This window comes from Blastomyces gilchristii (genome assembly GCF_000003855.2).
Source record: "Blastomyces gilchristii SLH14081 genomic scaffold supercont1.14, whole genome shotgun sequence".
Taxonomy (NCBI): Eukaryota; Fungi; Ascomycota; class Eurotiomycetes; order Onygenales; family Ajellomycetaceae; genus Blastomyces; species Blastomyces gilchristii.
Genome location: NW_003101669.1, coordinates 556,573 through 578,691, shown reverse-complemented (window position 1 = coordinate 578,691; position 22,119 = coordinate 556,573). Strand labels below are relative to the sequence as shown.

The window sequence follows — 22,119 nt, the reverse complement described above, 5'->3', positions numbered from 1 at the left end:
ATATCACACCAAGCTGCAAACATCTGAACAATTGCCTGCGAGCGCTTATTCTTACAATTAATTACAGAATATTAATTATCATTCTGCTATTATCTTAATAGTCTGTACAGTCACATGAAATTCTAATCTTGATAAAAGATTGAAATTCAATCTTTATAAACTGAATAGCTGTGTTAGTGTAAGAGGCCTACACTGAATAGATTAGTATGATATTGATAGGTCTTATATAATAAAGACAAAAACATTAGAGAAGAAAAGAAAGAGAAAGTGTGAGAATCAGTGATCAGAGTGAATATTTATACATGTACACAGTGATATACATAGTGAAACTTTGAGATGAAAGAATAGGGGTTTTTGTACATGATGAAGCTTCAGGGCAGAAGAATAGAAATTCTGTAGATTTTCAGCTGAGAATCAGCAACTGAGAATCAGAGCAGTAGAAATCTGCGGTAGGAATCTGTGAAGTGTAATGAAATAGTCTATATAATTGATCGGGCGCAGCCTGTCATATTAGCCCCCCCTCTCTTTCTTGATTGTACGTAGCTCCCATCGGTCAAGGGCCGTGGTCTCGGATAACATGGAATTTCGGAGTTCAGGTCAGGTGATTGTAGCTGACTCATTTCACAAGATATTGTCAGCCTGCGGCTGCAGAATCTCTTATCAAGAATATCTTTAATCTCTTATTCAAGTTTGTTATCTTCTTCTATGATCTCTGGCAGCTGTCAGTCAGAAGTCAGTTAAGAAGAGAGTGACAGCACAGCAAAGCAAGCTTGTATAAAAGATATTATAAATCTCTGATAATTTGTCAAGATAATAGTTGTAACTGTCTAGAACTTCTATCACTTTATACTTTATATAATGATAATTCAGTGTATGAGATGAATATGTAATGTGTATATTTTTAAGATTCAATTACATAAGATCTTCTATCTTATACTGCTCTGCAGAATCTTGTCAGATATTAATTTAATTCTCTTAATTTTATTTCACAGTTATGATGAAGACTTCTGCTCAGTCATGAGTGTCTCAGAGCTTTATTACTATATTATCAGCAATCTGAATTAAACTGCAGAAGTTTGATATAAACTGTATAGTCTGTAGAAGATTCAATACTTTCATGTGATATCTGTGTGTAAGAAAGAATAAGCTTATATCTATTGAAATAACATCTTAATCATTAATAGTGACCTCTGCATGTAGAAGAAGATTATGTCAATCATCTTATAAGTGATTGTAGAACTTATAAAGAAAATTCTTTATAGTCTGAATTATCTATTCTGATGTATTATCAGTCTCAGAGTGATAAACAGTTGACAGATAATATATACTCTTGAGAACTTGATAGATTCTTGTTCAGAGAGTACTCATGAATTAACAGCTCTAATTTAATACTATAGATCTCAGTAATTCATACATCTAATAGAATAGACTCTGTAGAAAAGCTTCAGTAAGTTGTTCAGTATTTATCTTATTACAAGATTTTAATATTATATCTTTACTTAATTAATCTATAATAATCAGAATATTTCTATAATTCTTACTCTTAGATAGATTAATAGTGAAGTCAATTGCTACGTCTTATCAGATTCTATCAGAGATATTAAGTGATTTCAATAGATCTTTTCTACAGTTCTTTTATAAGATAATGAAAGAACAGTGATTACAGTTTCAGATAAAGCATCTGATACTGTTTAATATCTTAGATTAGTAAAACTCTTAAGAGATTATTTTATACAGTTATTCACAGCTTGAATAGCTGATTATATATAAATCATATATCTCTTACATTATCTGAGTGTATAAGGGTTTAAAGTATTATTATTATTATTATTCTTCAATTATAGATGTATGCAGTCAGAGACTATGACATCTACCTGAGAACTTTTAGTTCTCAGGGTTTTTCCTATATCTGTAAAGTTAACTATTATACATTCATCAATTTCAGATATGTAAAATCAGAAAATTCCAGCTCAGAATACAAAAACTGTTTACAAATTGCAGTGTTTTAACATCTTCTGATACTTTGAAACCATTTGACAATATCATGACAAAGGAAAAGAGAACACAGTCTTAAAGATAGACACATTAAATAGATAGATAGAAAGAAATTGAAAGAAAAAGATAAAGTAAAGAAAGACTGTAATAAAACAAATTATTAAAAGATAGTATATCACTGTTTTAACAGACTATATCTGATTGATTTCCTCCTCTTCATATTCAGATAATTCTGAATTTAGCCATTTTCTTATAGCTGCTTGAGTTTCTGATAGAAAGTCTATTAAATATTTAATTTCTGTCTCAGTTGAGAATAAGAATCTCATATTTAATTGATGTAGATCATACTTCTCTTTCAATCTGACTCTGAGACTATTGTATAACACACAGTGTATTACAATATACTCAGAATTCTCATTTGCATTGCAGAATGAGCATTCTATTGAGTCAAATCTATCATCAAATCTTTGTATATAAGATTTGAAATAGCCATGTTCTAGTTTCAGCTGTATTATAGATGAGAATATTTTCTTTTTACATTTAATTAAACAAGATTTCCACTTGGGTTTTGTTTTAAATCTTGAATAATGTATACTCTTCTTTTATTTCTGCCAGCTTTCATTTCACTTATCTAAACAAGATTCTTTTATTTTTCTCTTTATAAAAGACTAGAACATAACTTTTTGAATAGATCTGCTTAATTCTGCACTCTTTTTTACAGCTGAATCAGCCAATTCATTGCCATGAATATTCATATAAGCAGGAACTCAGTGCAGATGAATTATCAGCTTTGATATTCTTCTCTTTTAAATTTTCAAAACAGAGTTTAAGATCAGTTCAAGATTCATTTGATCATTATAAATCTGACTATTTCTAAGTCTTTTTAAAGCAGCTTGACTATCATAGAATATTCATGTCTCTTTCAAACTATTTTCTCTTTTATAAGATTTTATTTCTATGAGTTTGAAAGCTTTCACTATTATAAATAGTTCAGCATCAAAGACTTCAGATTCACAGTCTAGATTTCAGAAATCTGAGATAAAATTGATATTATCTTCAGTATAAGCAATGCCTGTGTCTAATCTATTCAGATTCTCATTCTTTGAGTCATCTGAATAAATCAGAATAGAGTCTTTTATATTGATTGTAGAAATTCTCTTCAAATGCTGTTCACATTCTTTCTCTTTTAATAGTTCACTTATTTATAAGTCTATAAGAGATTCAAGCTTTTCTCTCCAGAGAGATAACATCTCATGATTCACTTTTTCAATATTTAAAGAAGAAAATTGATTTTTAATCAAAGAGTATAGTCTGTAAAGTTGAGAAGATATTTTCTTTAAAGAATCATTTTCATTTCAATCAAGAAATCTATTTTAATCCAGTTCATTTCCAGAGTTAATTGATGAAAATGAAGATGAAACTCTTTCTCTGATTATATAATTTAAGCTCATCTTTATAACTCTCAGAGTATAGTTTATACAGGTCTTTTCAAATCTAATAGTAGAAGGAGAAATTGAAGCTTCAATTTTCATTGCTTTAATAGAAGATGATTTGAATGCTTTCAGAATTCTTCTCAAGACTCTGTTTTACAGACTTTGAAAGAGTTCAGTGAAATTCTCTTGATTATTTCATTAAACTTGAACTTCATAATCAGCTACTGATGTAATACAGGCTATATATAACTGTCTCATAGTCTGGAAGAATAGACCTCTCTCTGTATTTAATAGTCTGATTATGTTATTCAATAGTCTTTCTGCCTTGACAGTTCTTTGTTGAATGTGATATTTAAAGTTCAACTTGGAGTTTAATCATACTTCTAATCATTTGACATTTACACTGAGTTTAATCTCTCTATTTAAAAGAGATAGAGACAGTTCTTTCTCATTGAATCTAGAAAAGATATGAATTAACTCAGTTTTATTCATATTAAATTGAATTTAATTGATATCTGCTCTAATAAAGATTTTCTTTGCAGCTTCTTCAATCACTTTCAAATTCTCTTTAATAGTTTTTAAGCTGTAGACTAGACCAATATCATTCACATAACTCAGAGATCTCACTATTCTCATATTTCTATTCTTGAATAGATATGCAGTGTATATTGCAAATAAAATGAGTGAGATTGAAGATTCTTGTGATACTTCTATTTTTATCTCAGTCTTGTCTTGTTTCCTACGGGCGCTAGCCACCCGCAGGATGCACCTTAAGCTAATTACATTTAACCCTCTATAATTAACTGACCACCGCATCCGTCCTCTCGGGCCAGCTACTAATTTCCAGGGGCATTAGTTAGTGGCTGTCACTGCTCACTTGGTGGCATACACACCAAGCTTCCAGTTGCTGATCTCGGTCTCATTAGATGCTCATAGGCCTATCAATCAGCTGTCATGGCCTCGCCCCGTGTTAGGGACTAATCATAGGCTTGATGACTGCAGTCCTCTCTGCCAGTATTAGGGATTGGCAGTGAGCTTGCAGGCTCTAGCCTATCAGGGTGCCCTGTCTAGAGCCTAGATGCGTGTCTAGGCCTGCTAGTTGAGTGGTTTTCAAAATCATTCTCTGTATTTGAGGGGGAGCTAGGCTCTGATGACAGCCCTAGTTTAGGGACTTGCTTAAGTAGTGTATAACCACTACATTAGGCTTGGCTCTATATTGTTAGAACCTTGACAGGTGCACAGTAGAATAGTGAGACATTGACATCTCATGCTGACCCTGATGGGTGTTCGCAGAATCTCGCTTAACTAGTGGCTTGGCTTGCAGTAGAGAGTTCTACCCCACACCAAGCCTTACTAATTAGGCTCAGCCTCTATTACATGAGGGCTTTCATGGGTAAGAAGTGGCAGGTGCCAGCGGTGGGATTCGAACCCACGCACCTCTAATGTGTGCGGCCTTGATTACCAGTCTTACCAACTGGGCCACGCTGGCAAGGGTTTAAAGTGAGAGACTCAGTATCATTCACAGAATTGTAGAGTGTTATTATCATTGATTAAATATTCTGAGATATTGATTCTTATACATAGTTCTGAGAGAAATCAGAGTACTTCTTGATATACTACTTTAGTAAGAGTCTGAAGAAGTTCATCAGCCTGAGCTGCTGTATATCATAGTTTATTCAGTGTAGAAGAAGTGAAGATATCAATATCAGTATTAGTTCAGAGAGAGAGTGTTCTAATTAAAGAAGTATGTATAGTGTTATGAGTTGTTCTATCTTGATTAATTAATATCTTCAGATTTAAGAGTCAGTGTTCTCAGTTCATTCAGTGTGTATCTGTTATATTAAACAGTATATCTTATTCTCATTGTAAGAGAGTATCTATCATTGAGTTCTAACTGCTGAGACAGTAGTGTATTATAAAATGAAAGCAGCTTAGAAATTCAGATCATTGTATCTGTTATTCAGTGAGTTTATAGATAATTGTAAAGTATATGAGATTTTTATAATCTGTGATTATCTTAAATTCAGAGATACTTCAGAGTTCAGAGTCTTATTCTTCTAAACAGTGTATAATTATAAAAGTTTCTTATCATAGATCTCATAATTTTATTCAGCAGGACTTAGTTTCTTAGACATGAAGACATATGATTGTAGAACATCTTTATCATTATATTATAATATCACTTCTTCTATTATATAGTCAGAGAAATCAGCTTTAACAACTGTTTTATAATCAGAGTTAAATATTATTAGTAGAGAGATATTGATGAATATCTTCTTTATCTATATAAATACAGCTTCAGTGTTCACTGATCACTGAAATACTGAGTTCTTCTTGATAAGTTCTGTAAGTGATCTCATGATATCTGAGAAGTTTTATATAAATCACTGATAAAAGTTAGTAAATCTGATAAAGCTTTGTACATCTTTCACAGTACACAGAGCTTCTCATTCAAGAATAACAGAGACTTTCTCAGAATTCATTCAAATTCTCTTATCAGCTTCTATAATAAAACCTAGATATTTAATACTCTTAACTTCAAAATCACACTTATTAATATCTATCAGTAGTTCTGCTTCTTGCAGCTGTTATAATATCTTTTATACATATTCTTGATATTCTTTTCTGAATTTATCAGTGAAGATGAGAATGTCATCAAGATATACAGATATGAATTTATCAAGAAAATCTCAGAGTGCTCAGTTAATATACTTCTGAAATATACTGAGAGTATTAGTGAGTTCAAAGAGTGTGACTACTCATGCAAAGAGACTATATTATATTCAGAATACTGTAAGCTACTTATCTTCTTCAGTAATGCAGATCTTATGAAATACAGTGATAATATCTAACTTTGTAAATCATTAATCTTGTTCAATACAAGCTAGAGTTTCATTGATAAGAGATAAAGAATAACTGCTCAGTGGCGTAGTAGTTAACTACGCTATCATGAAGCCTCAATTAGCGGCCTTCCCTCTGGGAAATGAATATTAAGAGAGGGCAGATTTGAACTCTACAAGAGCTATCTTAATCACAGCTTTCACTGTTAAGTTATAAAACAGTATCAGAGGCCTCTGAGTGCACTATAGTGAATCATCATCAAGCTTAGAGTGTTCATTTCAGAGGTTCTCAGATACTAATTCTCACTAATCTTAGAGTTAACAGTCTCTCAGATACTTCAAGTTAGATCAGTACTAGAGTGATTGAGATCTAGAATACTTGCAGAATAGCAAATCATTATCAAGCTTAACTGATCAGGTCTTATTTCCCTCACTCTAGACACTCACTTTCAGAGAATTGACATTTAAAAACTATCTGATTAGGACACCTCAGGCCTAGCAAGAACCTAGATGAGACAAGACCTAGACACTCTTAATAGATGATTAGTGCAAGCAAGACTGTGACAGTCAATTAATAGACTGAAATGCTGAGATTGACAGTTGAAAGATTAGAGACTTAACTAGAATTGAGTAGCTCTGATATTATTCTTAGTGAGAATCTCACTTATAAGTAAGCTAGTTACAGAAGCTAGCTGAGTGGCAGCTCTTTAAAGAGAATGATAATTTCTGAAGTGAGTCTGAGAGAACAGAGACAGTGATCAGTTATATAGAGTGTTAAAATATGTATATAGCTTAAGATGTAAACTGCAGAGATCTTGTTCTGTAAGTCTATCTTTAAGACTATATTCTCTTTTTCTTTATCATGATATTTTCAAATAGTTTCAAAGTATCAGAAGATGTTGAAATACTGTAATTTATAAACAGTTTTTATATTCTGAGCTGGAATTTTCTGATTTTGTATATCTGAAATTGATAAATGTATAATAGTTAACTCTATAGATATAGGAAAAACTCTGAGATTTAAAGATTCTCAGGTAGATATCATAGTCTCTGACTGTATACATCTATAATTGAAGAATTATAATAATAATAAGATAAAGAATAACAGTTCTTCTTCATTAATCTGTTCAATTCTCAATAATTCATACAGAATCAGAGTTCTTTATCTAGTTTCTTTGCAAAGAGAATAGAGGCTGCAGTGAAAGAGTTATTAATATATATAAATTCTTTATCTAACAGATCATTGAGTGTCTTTCAAAGAAGAAGAAGTTCATCTCAGAATATATTATAAAGAGAGTCTCATGATGATTCAGAGTTCTTATTATTCTTCTTTTTCAACTTGATACTGTGATTCACTTCTGAACCTTATAAGAGAGATAGATTTGTAGTATTATTATCTTATCAGAAGATATCTAGATATTTATAATATTATTAAGAGAGTTTCATACAAGAATCTGTTATTATAATACAGAATACCTTTTCTGAAGCCTTTTTAATATCAGTCAGACTGATGAAATAGATTGATATATAATTCTGCTATCAGTGATTCTTTCAGTGACTTCTTTTTCTGAGTATTTTATAGGTGTTGACAGAGATCTTTGTCAGATTCATAGTCTTGTGAATATCATTCTCATGAACTCTATTATTATTGGAGAATATTAAACTCCTGCTTCAAGCATTTATTAAGATACCTTGTTCAGATAGTCAGACAAGTTCTAACATAAGATTATAATCAAGATTATTAACTTTATATGCATAGATATCTTCACACTGATGTTCTCTGATATCTATGTTTAGTTTCACTATGTAACAGATGTAAACATCTTTTAAATTATCAAATTCTGCAAGAAGTTGAAGTTTTGATAAGAAGATACACTGAATATTATAATATCTTACAACTGAAGATTTAATCATTGCATAGTAGCATAGACTGCTGTCTATCATGGCTTTCATATTATATATGTTATTAATTACAGTAGATATAAGAATTACATTCGTTGTTATTTTCTCTTCAAATCATTATTACCTGATCTCTTCAAGCTTCTGTTTATAAATTTGAACAGAAGCTAATCTTTTCCCTGTTTCACTAGAGTATTCTCATAGTTATCTTCTGAATCTTTCTTCACTGCAATGTGGTTAATGCAGATAGATACTGATTCATTCTTTAAATGAGAAGACACTGATGTTTCTCTTGATTGAGAAGACACATAGGTTAATTAACAGTTGAAAGTGATGTATTCTGATCAGTTACAGTTAATGTATACTCTATATTAACAATGATCAGTGACTTCTTCAGAAGTGATCCCAGAAACTCAGAAGCCTGTTTGAACAGCAGAGACTCTTGCTTATATATAGATATTTGAATCTATTCAGTTCATGATATCTGCATCATTGCTGTTACTTCTCTTCAGTGTCAGTGTATGAGTGACTGAGATGTAATATCTTCTGTCACTGTTCTATATACTCTTGAGCTTGATAAGATGATTATTCAATCTCTGAAACTGTGTACAGAAGTCTTCATAAGTTAAGTCTTCATTTACACGTATAAGAGTCTGTAAGAGTTCAAAAGTTAATGTCTTCTTAAGCATGTTAATCTTCATTCAATTCTTTCAAGATTAATCACCTGCTTCTAAGATCTTGATATTGAAGTCAGAGATGAATGTTGTAAGAGAAATGTTTCTCTATCAGATACTCTGTAATCAATCTAATATCTTCTATTGTATGACAGTGTCTCAGAACAGAATATCAAGATATTTCATAATATTATCAGGTATTTGTAATACTGATTCACATGCTTTCATTCATGAATGAAACTTCTGTTTTATATAATTCTTCAATTATTCATTAATGTATTAATCTTGATTGATTAGTAAACTGATGACATCTTTATCTACACTCAGTGTCATAAGCATTTTCATTCTTCATGATGAGTAGAGAGTGAGATTGAAAGTATTGAAGTATACAGAAGTATCTAAATATTCTTTCAGTGCTTTTATATTTAATTCTATAGATGTTGAAATTGCATGAGTTTCTTATTGTGATAATTATTAAATCTCTTCATATTGATATTATTAAGTTGTATGCATATCAGCTATTTATTGTTATTGTAGTTTCAATATTACTCAGAGCTACTGTGACACTGTATCTATACTTATATTCAAGAGTTCTCTCATATTATTATTAGACATGATTATATCATTTATTAAATATATAATATCTGTAAAATCTGAAGACGTGTAATTGTATGAATATCTCATACATCTGAGTGTCAGAACTCTCAGGTCTTTCACTGATATTCTCTTATAAAATCTTATTACAGAGTCAGAGTGACTGATAAGTAAACTTCTATCTAAGAACTCAGTGTCTGCTTAACTGTTTCTCTTTTCTACACATTGTTATGTGTTTGAATATCTCTCAATGAATAATTGTTTCTAATGAGAAGATGATGTATGAATAATCATTTCTAATAAGAAGATAATGAACATTTTTCTAGTATAAGAAGCCTACACTGAATAGATTGATATGATATTGATAGGTCTTATATAATAAAGAGAAAAATGTTAGAGAAGAAAAGAAAGAGAAAGTGTGAGAATCAGTGATCAAAGTGAATATTTATACACATACACAGTGATGTACACGGTGGAACTTCAGAGTGAAAGAATAGGGGTTTTTGTACACAGTGAAGCTTCAGAGTGAAAGAATAGAAATTTCATAGGTTTTCAGCTGAGGATCAGTGACTGAGAATTGAAGTGATAGGAATCTGCGGTAGGAATCTGTGAAGTGTAATGGAATAGTCTATATAATTGATCAGGCGCAGCCCGCCACAGTTAGAAAGATAATCTCTCAATTCAAGAAAGATGTCAAGAATACTATAAGATTAAACAGTCTAACTAGTATATTCAATTACATCACATGAAGCATCTTCATGAAATTGAAACTAATTAATACACAGTGTTGATATATGATAGAGAAATAACAGACTCGGAACTCTCTATAAAGAGATGATAAATAAGTATCATTCTGAGACATCAGAAACTGATGACTCTACACATTCATTTCAAACTTATTGAGTGTAGATGTCAGATTATGTTTCTTTAAATATGATGAAAATCAGATTACTTATACTCTATGAAATGCAATTAAACAGAAATACTCTGTTCTTAAAACACAGTTACACTGTGAGATAGTTCTGAAATTCATGTTACTTAATAACACACAGATTATTAATCTATACATATTCTTTAATAAGTTCTGATTCATTATTATGAAATTGAAGATGATGAATACTTTTCTCTCACATGTATGAATATTTAATATCTTCTACTCAGTTCTACTTAATAATTGAAGAAATTATGTCTAGAAGAAGATAGAGAAGATACAGGATTTCAAATTCACAGCTGTGATATTGAATATTGATCTTCTTATAAAGAAGATCTGTTCACAGCTTAATTCTTCAAAAGATAAATAGAATCTATAGAATACAGATTCTGCGCTTAATACAGCTATAATAGCTACAATAATTATAATATCTATCAATTTCAATAATAATACATTGAATTCGGCCTGTGAAGACTGTACTGAATGTGATTATAATAGTACTCAAGAGAGCTTCTGAAACTATCAGAGATTAAAAAATTTATCTATATATTCTGAATACAAGAGATCTTACTTTAGTATCTGTTAATTAGCTAATTCGGACAGTACTCTGAATAATTGAAGAATTCACAACACTGTGAGAATAAAGAAATTCAAAGAAAAGAAGAACAATAATAAGAGTACAATTCAACTATTTATTACAGATAACTCAGACACCTTTCAGATAGTAAATCTCACAGAGATGATAAATGTATCAGTCTGTTTCATGAAATCTCACAAGAATCTTCTTACTATATAAAATAGTGACGCCGGATGCCACATTGTGAGTGATAAATCATGATTTTCAGAGCTAATAGTAATTAACAGTTTAACAGTTTAAGTGACTAACAAGGTTATTCTGAAGGTTCAGAGTATCAGCACTACATTTATCTCAGTGAGTGAAAGATTGATAGAGTTCAATTAGATATATCATGTATCAGAACTATTCACAAATCTGATCTCTGCAGAACTTATAAAGTGTCAGAGCTATATTCACTGTAATATATAAGTTAATGCTGAGAACTACTTTGAGTTTCTATCATCTATTAACAGTGATATCTTCTATATTAATCTATCTTATAATAATATCTACATTCTTTCTGACAGTTTATTAATATTTCATGATGTAATGAACAATCTGATGTATAAAGTGGTGATAAATATAACTATTCTGAAATTAAAGACAATCTCAACAGATTACAATCTGAATACAGAGTCTTTGAGATTATTCAGTTATAAGAAGATTGAACAGTTAATCAACTCTAAGAATTCAGATACTGATTTCTTTGCTATCTTATTTTTATCTTAATTATCTGCAGTTCTTCTGAAACAGCTTCTGATAGATAAGTAACATCATCAACTTAGTCATATCAGTAAAAATAGTATATTAAAAATAATCAGAGATCTGTGATTTGATATTATCATTATCAGTCTGAAAAAATTATCATCTCATTTCACATGTGTTAAGACTAAACAGAAACATACTTTCTATAAGAATTTCACACCATGTCATGCCACCTGCAAGGCCTTGAATATTTGAGTAAATATATTCAGTGATAATGAGACTCTTGAAACTGAGAATGATATATTATCTTATACTGACAAGAAGCTTGTAATGATGATTACAGATAATATCATCTGTATAAGATGAATATTTCTACTGAAATGAAAGAATGAGATATTGAGATATCTACAGATCTTCAATCAATTCATCAAGAATCTGCTGAGACATGGCATTGCAATCATTCACTCAGATTGTGAAGAATTGAATTTAAACATAGTTAAAGTATATATACTCAGTGAAGAAATAAAATGAGAGCTGACTTCTCTTTATACTTTACAGTAAGATTAAGTATCTGAACAATCAATCAGTTTAATTATTAAGAAGTTTCAATCACTATTAATAGATTCTTCTACTTCTGAAAAGATGTGAGATGAGACAGTTATTACAGCTACAGAGCTGCTTAATCTTATATCAATCTTAATAATATTGTATAAAGACTCTGAAAATACAAAGCTGATTACACTGTATAAGGTCTGACTTGAAGCTCTATCTTCTGCATACAGCATTCACTGATGAGGGTGCAAAGCATTCTTGAAAATAGTTCTCCAGCTCATTAATAATATGACTTTCTGTTTCAAAGAGTTGATTTCTATAAGATATGATGATTTTACTAATTATAGATTAATGAATTCCTTCAACAGATATTTATACATATCAAAAGACATTATCTTTCAGAAGAATCTTCATCTTACTGATTTATTGATACTGATAATACACAATCTGAAGATTCTACTCAATATTGTCTGTAAAGTGACTGTGATAATTTCTTCAGTGACATCAGACCTACTCACTGCAGTCTGTCAAGAGACTGCAGTGATTTCTAATTCATCAATTGATAATCTATTCATTGATAAGAAAATTCAACCTGAGTGTTCATTATTTCTCATACTCACTAATAATTGATGAATTGACTATGATATCTCTGTGAAAATATCTTTCTTTTTAGTGCAGAATACACTGAACTCTCTGAAACTCACAGTTGAATCTAATGATTCTCTGACATCTATGAGAGATATCACTATAGTGAGAAAATCTACAGTGAGAGAATTTTCAGTAAGAGACAGTCTTGAAGATCTATTCACTGATCTCAAGATCACTGCACTTCTGATTCTGAAAAACCTCACATGTATCAAAGCTTTCATGAAATGGAAATATTATTATAAAATCTGTGTTAAAGAGATTAACTATTTAAAACAGATTGAGATCTGATAACTGATTAAGAGAATATCACAAATGAGTGTTTCTTATGATCAATGAGTATTTGACAAAAAGTTCAATAATATGAGTGAGATTATTCACTATAAGACCTGCTGAATTATCTGCAGAAATCATCAATAGAAGAGAATTAATTACTTAAGAATCTTTGTATCTATTATCTCTGCATTCATCTCTTAAGCTCTTATGACAATCTCAGTATTCTGAGAATAATATATTCTACAGATTGATATGATAATCACTTTTTTAAATACTCAGTTATCTGCTGATGAACAGAATATATATAATTCAACTCATAGAATTTCACAAAGACTGTAATAATCTTATATATAAATTAATACAGAGACTCTACAGTCTTAAGCAAGCAGTACTCTTATAATATAAGAAGCTGTAAAAAATGCTATTATACTCAGACTTTCATATCAGTCTCTATAATACTGAATTATTTATTCATGATAAAAGATAGATCTATATAATTATCTATATAAATAATATTTATCTCTACAGTCTGAAAATTGATGATCTGAACTAGACTGGCTGCTGAGACTATAAATTTCACATTTGATCTCATTTGATCTGATCTCATACATTTCTTGACGTGAATCCCGCTGAGACTAGTCATTAAAAAAACATGCAAAGTGACTATATATGAGATCTTAAAATGAAATCATGACTTGAAAAAAATGAGAAAGTGATTTCATTTGATCTCATTTAGTCTCATTCTTGGCATAAAGTTACTATTTTTAGATATTTTAAGGTTTTTTTTAGACTATTTTTAATTTTTTAAAAAGTAACACTTTTTGATAACACTTAAATGAGATTTAAAGTCATTTAAAGTAATAAAAATAATTTAAATTGAGAAGTGAAAATCATGATCTCATTTGAAAAATGTGATAAGAGTAGACAGTAAGTCTCACTGAGACAGTATGAAACTACTATCTAATGTTAAAACTGTGTAATGGAATCGGTCAAATTGATAATAAGACTATCAAAAAATCTGGTTCTGGTCTCAGACACGGTCACACGGTCAGTCTAATCTGAACTGAGTCAAAGCTGAAATCATTACTAATTATAAGATTAAGAATATAGAGAATTTCAACTGCTATCTGAGAATGAAGATTAATAGAGATTTAACTTTATTAATATTATCTTAATCTCTCTTTATAAGAAATCTTCTGAAGAAATTCTTAATAAATAACTGTTACTCTATATTCACTTCTATGAAGAAGAATATTGATTTTATGAATAATAATAAGAAACTGATTATAAATACAGTAGAATTTACTTTATAGTTCTATCAATCTGATATCAGATCTCTGCAATATCTGACAATTAATACATGTCTTAATATAAGCTTTATCACAGAATTTCTTGAATAATTCAGCTTCTAATCTATATTAAAGAATTGAGCTGTATACAAGTATACACTCTGATATCTACAGAGTTTAATCAATGAAGATATAATCTATCACAGAAGTGCTGATATTGAATCTGTGATATATACAGATACTGATTGAGTCAGTAGATATTCAGAATTCTGTTCAATTATTAGTTATATTATCTATATGACAGATGACTCTGTTGCATGACAGAGCTGCTGATAAATAGAGATCTTTAAATTATTAACAGAGATGGAATATATTACATTATCTGAGACTGTATATAAGCTTATTCTGTCTCTGTGAGCTTTTTGAAGATGCTGAATTCATTTCATTCTATCTTAACAATCTGAATACTGATAATTATCTCATTCTCATCACAGTTAATAATCTTACTTATATAATTTATACTAATAATAAGTTCATCATAAAGCTATTATCTTCTGAAGCAATTTCACACTGCTCAAAGTATATAGAGATCTGTTTTCACATTCTTCAGAATCTTATCTGTAAGAATGAGATATCTATTCAATATGTTTTATCTGCTGAGAATGTGATGAATGAGCTTACTAAATTACTTGAAACAATGAAATATATGTGTTGAAAGAAGAATATAAAGAAGATAGAGAGATAGAGAGATCAAAAATGATGTATCTCATGACTGATTTTTCATTACTACACATTTTCCAGTCATTTTTTGTACCTGTACTTGATTTGAAGGCGAATTTTGTATATAGCATAGTGTATAGTTACTCTGGTGAGTGGGGGTGTCAGGTCATGTGATCTAGCTTACTAATCCTTCCACCATATAACTTCCCACAAGCTAGCAACCTTTTCAATCAAGCAAGCTTTACACCTTCCACAGAAACCAGGTCTACAGATCTAGGTCAATTTCTTCCAACGCGAAATGTCCATAGATTATCCCTTCGCTTTGGTGAGACCAGATCTGGGCAGGGAATAATACGTCAGTCGCCCAATGCACAGAGACAACAGATACCTTCATGATCCCCGGAGATAGTCACTTAATGCTAGCGCCGGAGACCAATAACAGAATTTCAATTGGGCTATTGTCTTATGAAATACAACTAAATAGAATCAAAATTTCAATGATAAACCCATTGTGACGCTACCACTTGCTGCTTGGAAATATTTCCCTCCTACTCTACCACAACCTCTACATTGTTCCTTGCACTTTTTCTGGTTTTGGAAAACCCCACAAATCATACTCTTCAGCTGCTGGTTGGTCCTCATCAGCATACATGACAGGATCCAACTCAGTGGGAATATCTTTTTCATTGAGCGATTCCAGTTGTTCCACTCCGTGCCACACAACTTCGATGGAAGGGGAATCTTCACACGGTGACCCTGATCCAGGGCTACTAGCGTCCTGTGGTACTGGCTCAGAGCACTCAATTATACAACCTTCCTCCAGTTCTGACTCAGAGTGCTCATCCACCGGACTCTCTTCTGCCAGCTCAGCATCACAAGCTGGTTGCTCAGCCTCATATGTCTCACCCGGTCATTCTTGATCCGCGTCCTCGAGAGCCTGTCACCATATATCTCCACCAGGAGTTTCACCAGCATCCGACTAAATGTTGGAGTCTCACCAATATAGCCCCTAAACCAATCTTGCGCAAACAATGTCTCATCTTCATCAAACACATTCTCAAATCAAGCGGTGTAGAAATGTAAAGGCATGAATACAGCTGGTGACTCCACATATAAGTGCATGTCGAGTTATGCAGCCTTGTTGCATTGTCAAAATGCAAATGGTCAGTCATGATGTCAACTGCATACATATGTTGATGAACAAAAGTGGAAAAGGAGAACAAATGCTGGAGGTCTGTGCTACAATGCTGGCCATCGGGGGGTATTTTCCTGCCATTGATATTGGCTCTTTGTTGGCATCATGGTGAATGGAACAGCCTGAAATAACCCTCTGATAATGTCCCTTCAGGGCGGAGGTTGTTGGAGAGTCATCCCCAATGTTGGCCATTCATTGGGTGGTTTCAACTTGCTTGTACTTACCTTTTGAGCATCCTCAATCAAATGTTCGCTCATACCCGGCGCGTATCACTCATCTTATGCCCTTCAATAGGTTGACCAAGTATATACTGTTGTCCAGCTCTTTCCTGCACCTGCTCCTGTCAGTAGAGCTTGGCTGAGATGATATGTTCTCAATTCCCCTCATACCCCACTTCCAGCCCTAGGCCCCAAGTCCCGTGCACCAATTCAATTTTGATCATGCATTTTTCCTTCCTGACCTGTGCTCAGACCATGCTACGCCGCAAAGATATGACCTGGGCTTGTAGGCAGAGGTAGCGTCTTTCTCATTGAACACCTTCGGAGTGACAGGTTCCATTTCATCTAACACCACATGGAGATCAGCTGCTTGCTTTGGTATCTCACGCGTTCCTACATAAAACGGGTCATGAGCTTGAGATTTTCTCCCCTATTGGCATTTGATTGTTATATTTTTCAGCGTGAGTCTTGCCACAGCAATGAGATGAAGAACAAGCAAATTAATATAAAAAGGGGACAAGTTTAATTTCTAAAGCCATAAAGGCTTTGGGCACCTCTGGCTGATGAGATATGGAACTCAAACTAACTTCCATCAGTGACACATCCCTGCATGAGTCGGCGTATTCTCCGCGCTTTCAGCTGGAGGTTGCATCCTTGGCGGCAGTCAGTAGATCGTGGAGATAGTAGATTGAGTATGCTCGAAAGAGTTTGTGTGGTTGGTCGATCCAGTCGCTACAAACGTGATAGACAATTTCGAGGGTAAACTCGCTGGCTGCCAAGAGATCATAGCTCAGCATATACCTCAGGTGGGTATTTGATAGGTACTTGTATGCGTCTCGCTCGACATACAGACTCTTGGAGAGCTTCGCGCCCGACCAATCCAGGATTGCAGGGCTGTAAAGTATGATGGGAGGCTTGCCGGCCGAGGTGGTGGCGAGTGGGCGCCATAGAAGCTGCTCCTGATAGAAGCCGGCGTAGTCGGCGCCAATGACCTGGATCCAGTGCGCGGCTGGGTCGCTGCAAAAGAGCTGATTGCGAAGCAGGTTTCGCATTGGTGTGTTGAGCTCCAGCTTCGCCGTCTGCTGCGGGTCACGAAGGCTCAGCGCAAAGTTGCCGTGTGTTGGGCAGTGAAATTCAATACAGTCCTCCAAGTACCGATTCCGAATTCCCGCCTTGTCAGCTAGCCCACACGCATGGTTGGGGCAAGCCGCTCTCACTCCAATGCAGCCGTTCTTGGGCGAGAATAGCGCACCAAGCTGGCAGTGCTGCGATATGATCTCACGGAGATTCTCGAGGGCTGTGCTGCTGCTTAGAATGTCCGCTTGCATTCTCACTGTATAAGCAACACCTGAGACTCGAGAGAATGCCTTGAGGATTTCATTGAATTGGCAAAGATATGTTTTGTCGACGCCCCTCCAGCGGAGACTTCTCTGGTACAGGACCCCGTTGATTTGAAGATTGCTATCTAGTTCCGGTGCTGGGGCAGTGTCAACTGAGTCAAAGTATACGCAAACAATCTTCCCAGCTCTCTGCAAGTGCTGACCCAGTGCAAAGGCTGTTGCTATGTTTGTTATGTTGCCTATGTGAGGAGAGGAGTTCGGTTGCGCGCCGATAAAAATATTGATCTGTGTCTCGGCGATGTGGGTGCGAATCCAGCCGATGAGGTCGTCTCGGAAATAGTATGACCCAGCTCCCAAGGGGTAGTGCCCAATACCATCGTGAGGAAGGGTGTAATCCATGGTGCCAATCCAGTTGACACTGAGTAGCGATATTGCTAGTATTTGTTCCACTAAGGCTAGGTACAGGTTCACGAGAAGTTCAAACATGAAGAAGGAAAGGAAACGGGCAACGGAGCCCGGGAGGACTCGCCTTATAAACCCCCTTCGGAGCTTCTATGCTCTTCCATGCTTGAGCTCACTGAAGCAACTCATTCATGCTTGTCGTACGGAAGCATCAATAGTCTGCTCGCTGCCGTGTCACCTACGCCGTAGGTGATGAGCCAGAGAAGGGGGCAGACAGAGAATGAACGAAAGAGGCGCTGAGACGGGGGTCTTACAGGATGACATGTCTACTTCTCCATCTCTCAATTCAGACATCGTCCCCGGTCCCCGCGGACGCAGAGGACATATATCCTCATGACGGACCAGCCTGTGTATTGACCCTCACACCTACCGCGACTCGCTCGCAATTATCTTATTGGGCTGTAATGCAGCACTGCTATCTGAGAATGCTTGAGGCGATTTAGACTTGAACCTCATGGCTGAGCAATCAGCGGCGAACTGGATGATAGAACGAATGACGAATCAACAGAATGTCTATTAACTTGTCTCTTAAAGCTTTGGGTAAGTATAATGACTAATTTGTAACAGGAACTTGAACCAAACATGTTACGTTCTACTTGATGGTCTCTTAAACCTTGGTCTTTCATTTTTGCTAATCATAGGATCAGAATCTGGTTCTTCCACACACAACGCTGAGAGTTAGTCTTTTGGTTTTCTCCTTTCTTACTCTTCTATATGATTATGATGATGATGATACTGATCTTTTAGCCACTGATTAATCTTTGATGGTTTCTAACTAAGTTAACTACATAATAGTAAGAGTGTTAAGGGGAAATCTCTGCGCCGAGGCGCTTGCACCATTCTTTCCAAATAGGCTTAGCGTGAGTTGATTGAACGAGGTAAGTTACCTAAGGTAGGATTGAAGTGAGGAATTGGTGGTCACTACTGTCTGTTCGCGAGATTCCAACCGTGATTCCAACCTGACGCGTTCTCCCACCAGTCACGATTTTCTCATCCACTCTGTCAATTGTTTCGATGGCAACGAGAGGCTTCAAGAGTGATATTGTTATCGCACTTCATCCTCAACACGTTGCGAATATTGTTCTCCGTGTCAAAAACCATGAATTCCGGAAGTACCTTCTCCCACCACATATCAAACGACTCTGGATCTACGAGACAAGCCCTGCATCAGCCATTAAATATGTTGCCACTATCAGTGCTGGCAAGCAGCCGGGTGAGATCCGCGATTCTAGTGGCCTCCGGAATGATGAGTTCGACCAAGGCAAGTTGGAGCACCTAGCTAGGTATGCCTACGAGATTCAAAAGTTAGAGGCACTGCCGAAGATTATTTCCTTGAGTGATTTGAAGCAGAATGGCTGGCTCAATGGCCCTCCTCAGAAGTACTGCTATGTCAAAGACGCCATGGATCAAGCTCTGAGTGCCTTGCCGTTAAGTCTGGTTTTCGAGTCCACTTCGAGTCGGCGGGTACCAGGGCACTCTAGCAATCTGGAGATTGAACCGAATCAAGAAAAGAACCAAGTCCAACCCAGAGGGATAGTCAAGGGTCAAAAGCATAATAGTAAGTTTGCCACTATGGAAAGACTTTCTCACTGTGGCTGTTCTGACAACTATGCCTCCCAGCCTCACATCAGTCCACCCCTACTCCCCGGTCGCGACATCGCTTAGGCGTTCGAAAGTCAAGAAAAGTCGAAGGTCCTGGCAAGGCAAAAGTAGGATCACAGCCTCATTGGCTCGGCAGCGCAACAAAAGCATTGGATGACAGGCAGCAAGAAGGATAGACAGATGGTCAGAAGCACCTCATTGATATGGATGTTCTAAAGTCTCATGTCCTTGAGAATACATGGTTGACAAGAGAAAGGAAACATAGTAATGGGCAGATCCCATAGACCATAATCAAAATCCACCGCCAACCCCCACAACCACGCTCAAAAAAGCTGCTACATGCAAACTTCATCCATAATTGTGCGGATCGTTAGCATGTATGCCAGTGTATTCTCCCACCTTCTCCGCTGCAAAGAAAGCCTAGTTGGCATTGGGAAGGGCCGGAGATATCGATGGCAAGTCTATGCCCACTACTAAGGACGCTTGGTTTTCCACTCTTGTCTAGGTCGTCCGTCTTTCAAGTCACCCGTCATCCAGGTCACCCGTCTTCCATCTTTTACGTCGCCCGTCAAGCGGGCGCAATGCAAAGGAGTGTATCTGTTTTCAGTCAATGAGGGAGATGTCGTCGGGTTGGAACTGAGAGAAGAAACTCGCAGAATCCCAGTGAAGGATGCCGCCACTGAAGGAACTGCACCAAAAATCTCTCCACGGTAGGTGCGAACGGCACACCCGGCACACCGCCCTTAGATAGACATGATCATGAATACGAAGAGTGTGACCACGAGAAGACCGTTGCAAAGGACACTGCTACATTTGTGGGCCGATCATGTTGAGGAGGTGACGATAGGAATGGCGAAGGAGCTGGTGAGGGGATGGCGAGGAGGAAAGTGACTTCAGCCTAGCAGCTAATATTAAAAGAACAGAGGTTTCAGTGGAGGCAGGAGATCCTTATGGAATGAACAGTAAGGCGTTAGCAGTCAGTCTCTTATGGATAAAAACACTCAGTAAAAAGGCCAAGAAGGTAAGATAGAATTGGTTGATAAATGTACAGACTCTCAAATTTGAGATAGAGGCATTAAACAACACAGACTACTTCATTCAGTATACCGCTGATGTGAAAGATTTCAATTTTAAAGGTTACACTGATTCTGATTGAGTAACTACGGCCGCCGGATAATAACACGGCCGCTTCCGAATACGCTTACGAATGTAAAGGGGCTCTAGCGGCCACTAATTAATTTACATATAAGGAGCCGGTGTACGCCTGTAATCTTATGCTGGCTTAAGCAACCTTTGAATCACATCTGATAGCATGTCTAAAAATCAGTGAGAAGTGCAGGCTTCTCCAGAGTGTGATAATTCCATCTATAAAGTGATTTATAGTTATCATTAGACTGACTGTGTGACTGTGTGTAAGAAATCCCGCTCCTCGCGGATCCTTTACCCCTATTCCTATCTCTTATGTAATCAATAGGATTAGCAGCCCTTGGCTACACACAACTATATAGACTGGAGTTTGCAAATACTATTCATAACTCAGCTTGAATACTATTATACATTTAATCTCTATATTTTATCTTTCTACTGTGAATACTTTTAGTAGTTAATAGTATATATCATACTAAGCTGTAAATACTTAAATAATTATCTATAAGTATTTATTCTTACATTTCAAGCTCTGTCAGTCAGTAATCATTAGACTGGCCGCCGGGACCATGAATTTCACATTTGATCCCATTTGGTCTGGTCTCATACATTTCTTAGCATGAGTCTCACCAGGACCAAGTCTTAAAAAAATCTGAAAATGAATCATTTCTGAGAGAAATGATGTGAAAAATAATCAGATTTAATTCAAGAACAGTGAAATGAGAGTAATTTCTCAGAATAAACTGTGAAAAATAATCATTCTTTTAAAATCAGAATAAGACTGAGACTGAAGATTAAATTCAGTCTCATTCAGTTCATTCAGTGATTACTTATATAATCAGAATTTAATAATAATTATTAATAATGCTTATGAAATAACTAAATATATTCTTATACAAGTTTATTCTTCACTTTCTTATAAAAACTACACTTTTCTGATATACTGTAATCAGAGATATTAAACTGTCTGATAATTTTATATTTTAT

General features: G+C 34.8%; 2 protein-coding genes and 1 non-coding gene across 4 annotated transcripts; 1 reads left to right on the top strand and 2 right to left on the bottom strand.

Moving 5' to 3' along the window:
* Positions 1 to 4,836: 4,836 nt before the first annotated feature.
* Positions 4,837 to 4,917, bottom strand: BDBG_17411. Its single transcript has one exon. It is a non-coding gene; the product is annotated as a tRNA-Leu (tRNA).
* Positions 4,918 to 15,537: 10,620 nt separating this feature from the next.
* Positions 15,538 to 21,086, bottom strand: BDBG_06560. Of its 2 annotated transcripts, XM_002623075.2 has the most exons (3): positions 18,639 to 21,086; positions 16,589 to 18,562; positions 15,538 to 16,306 (listed from the first exon to the last, which is right to left on the bottom strand). In XM_002623075.2, the coding sequence occupies exon 2, from the start codon at positions 18,406 to 18,408 to the stop codon at positions 17,218 to 17,220; it is 1,191 nt and encodes a 396-aa protein (XP_002623121.2). In that variant the 5' UTR covers positions 18,409 to 18,562; positions 18,639 to 21,086; the 3' UTR covers positions 15,538 to 16,306; positions 16,589 to 17,217. The 2 variants fall into 2 exon arrangements, with proteins under 2 accessions (XP_002623121.2, XP_031579492.1); XM_031722657.1 differs by having other exon boundaries at positions 15,560 to 18,562.
* Positions 19,025 to 21,519, top strand: BDBG_06559 (uncharacterized protein). The gene is made up of 3 exons (XM_031722656.1): positions 19,025 to 19,942; positions 20,005 to 20,169; positions 20,252 to 21,519. The coding sequence occupies exons 1-2, from the start codon at positions 19,399 to 19,401 to the stop codon at positions 20,160 to 20,162; spliced, it is 702 nt and encodes a 233-aa protein (XP_031579491.1). The 5' UTR covers positions 19,025 to 19,398; the 3' UTR covers positions 20,163 to 20,169; positions 20,252 to 21,519.
* Positions 21,520 to 22,119: the final 600 nt, after the last annotated feature.

Coding starts and splice junctions, on each gene's coding strand:
- BDBG_06559 (XM_031722656.1), top strand. CDS start 19,399: ATGGCAACGAGAGGCTTCAAGAGTGATATTGTTATCGCACTTCATCCT. Junction 19,943..20,004: donor CAAGGGTCAAAAGCATAATA/GTAAGTTTGCCA, acceptor TATGCCTCCCAG/CCTCACATCAGTCCACCCCT.
- BDBG_06560 (XM_002623075.2), bottom strand. CDS start 18,408: ATGTTTGAACTTCTCGTGAACCTGTACCTAGCCTTAGTGGAACAAATA.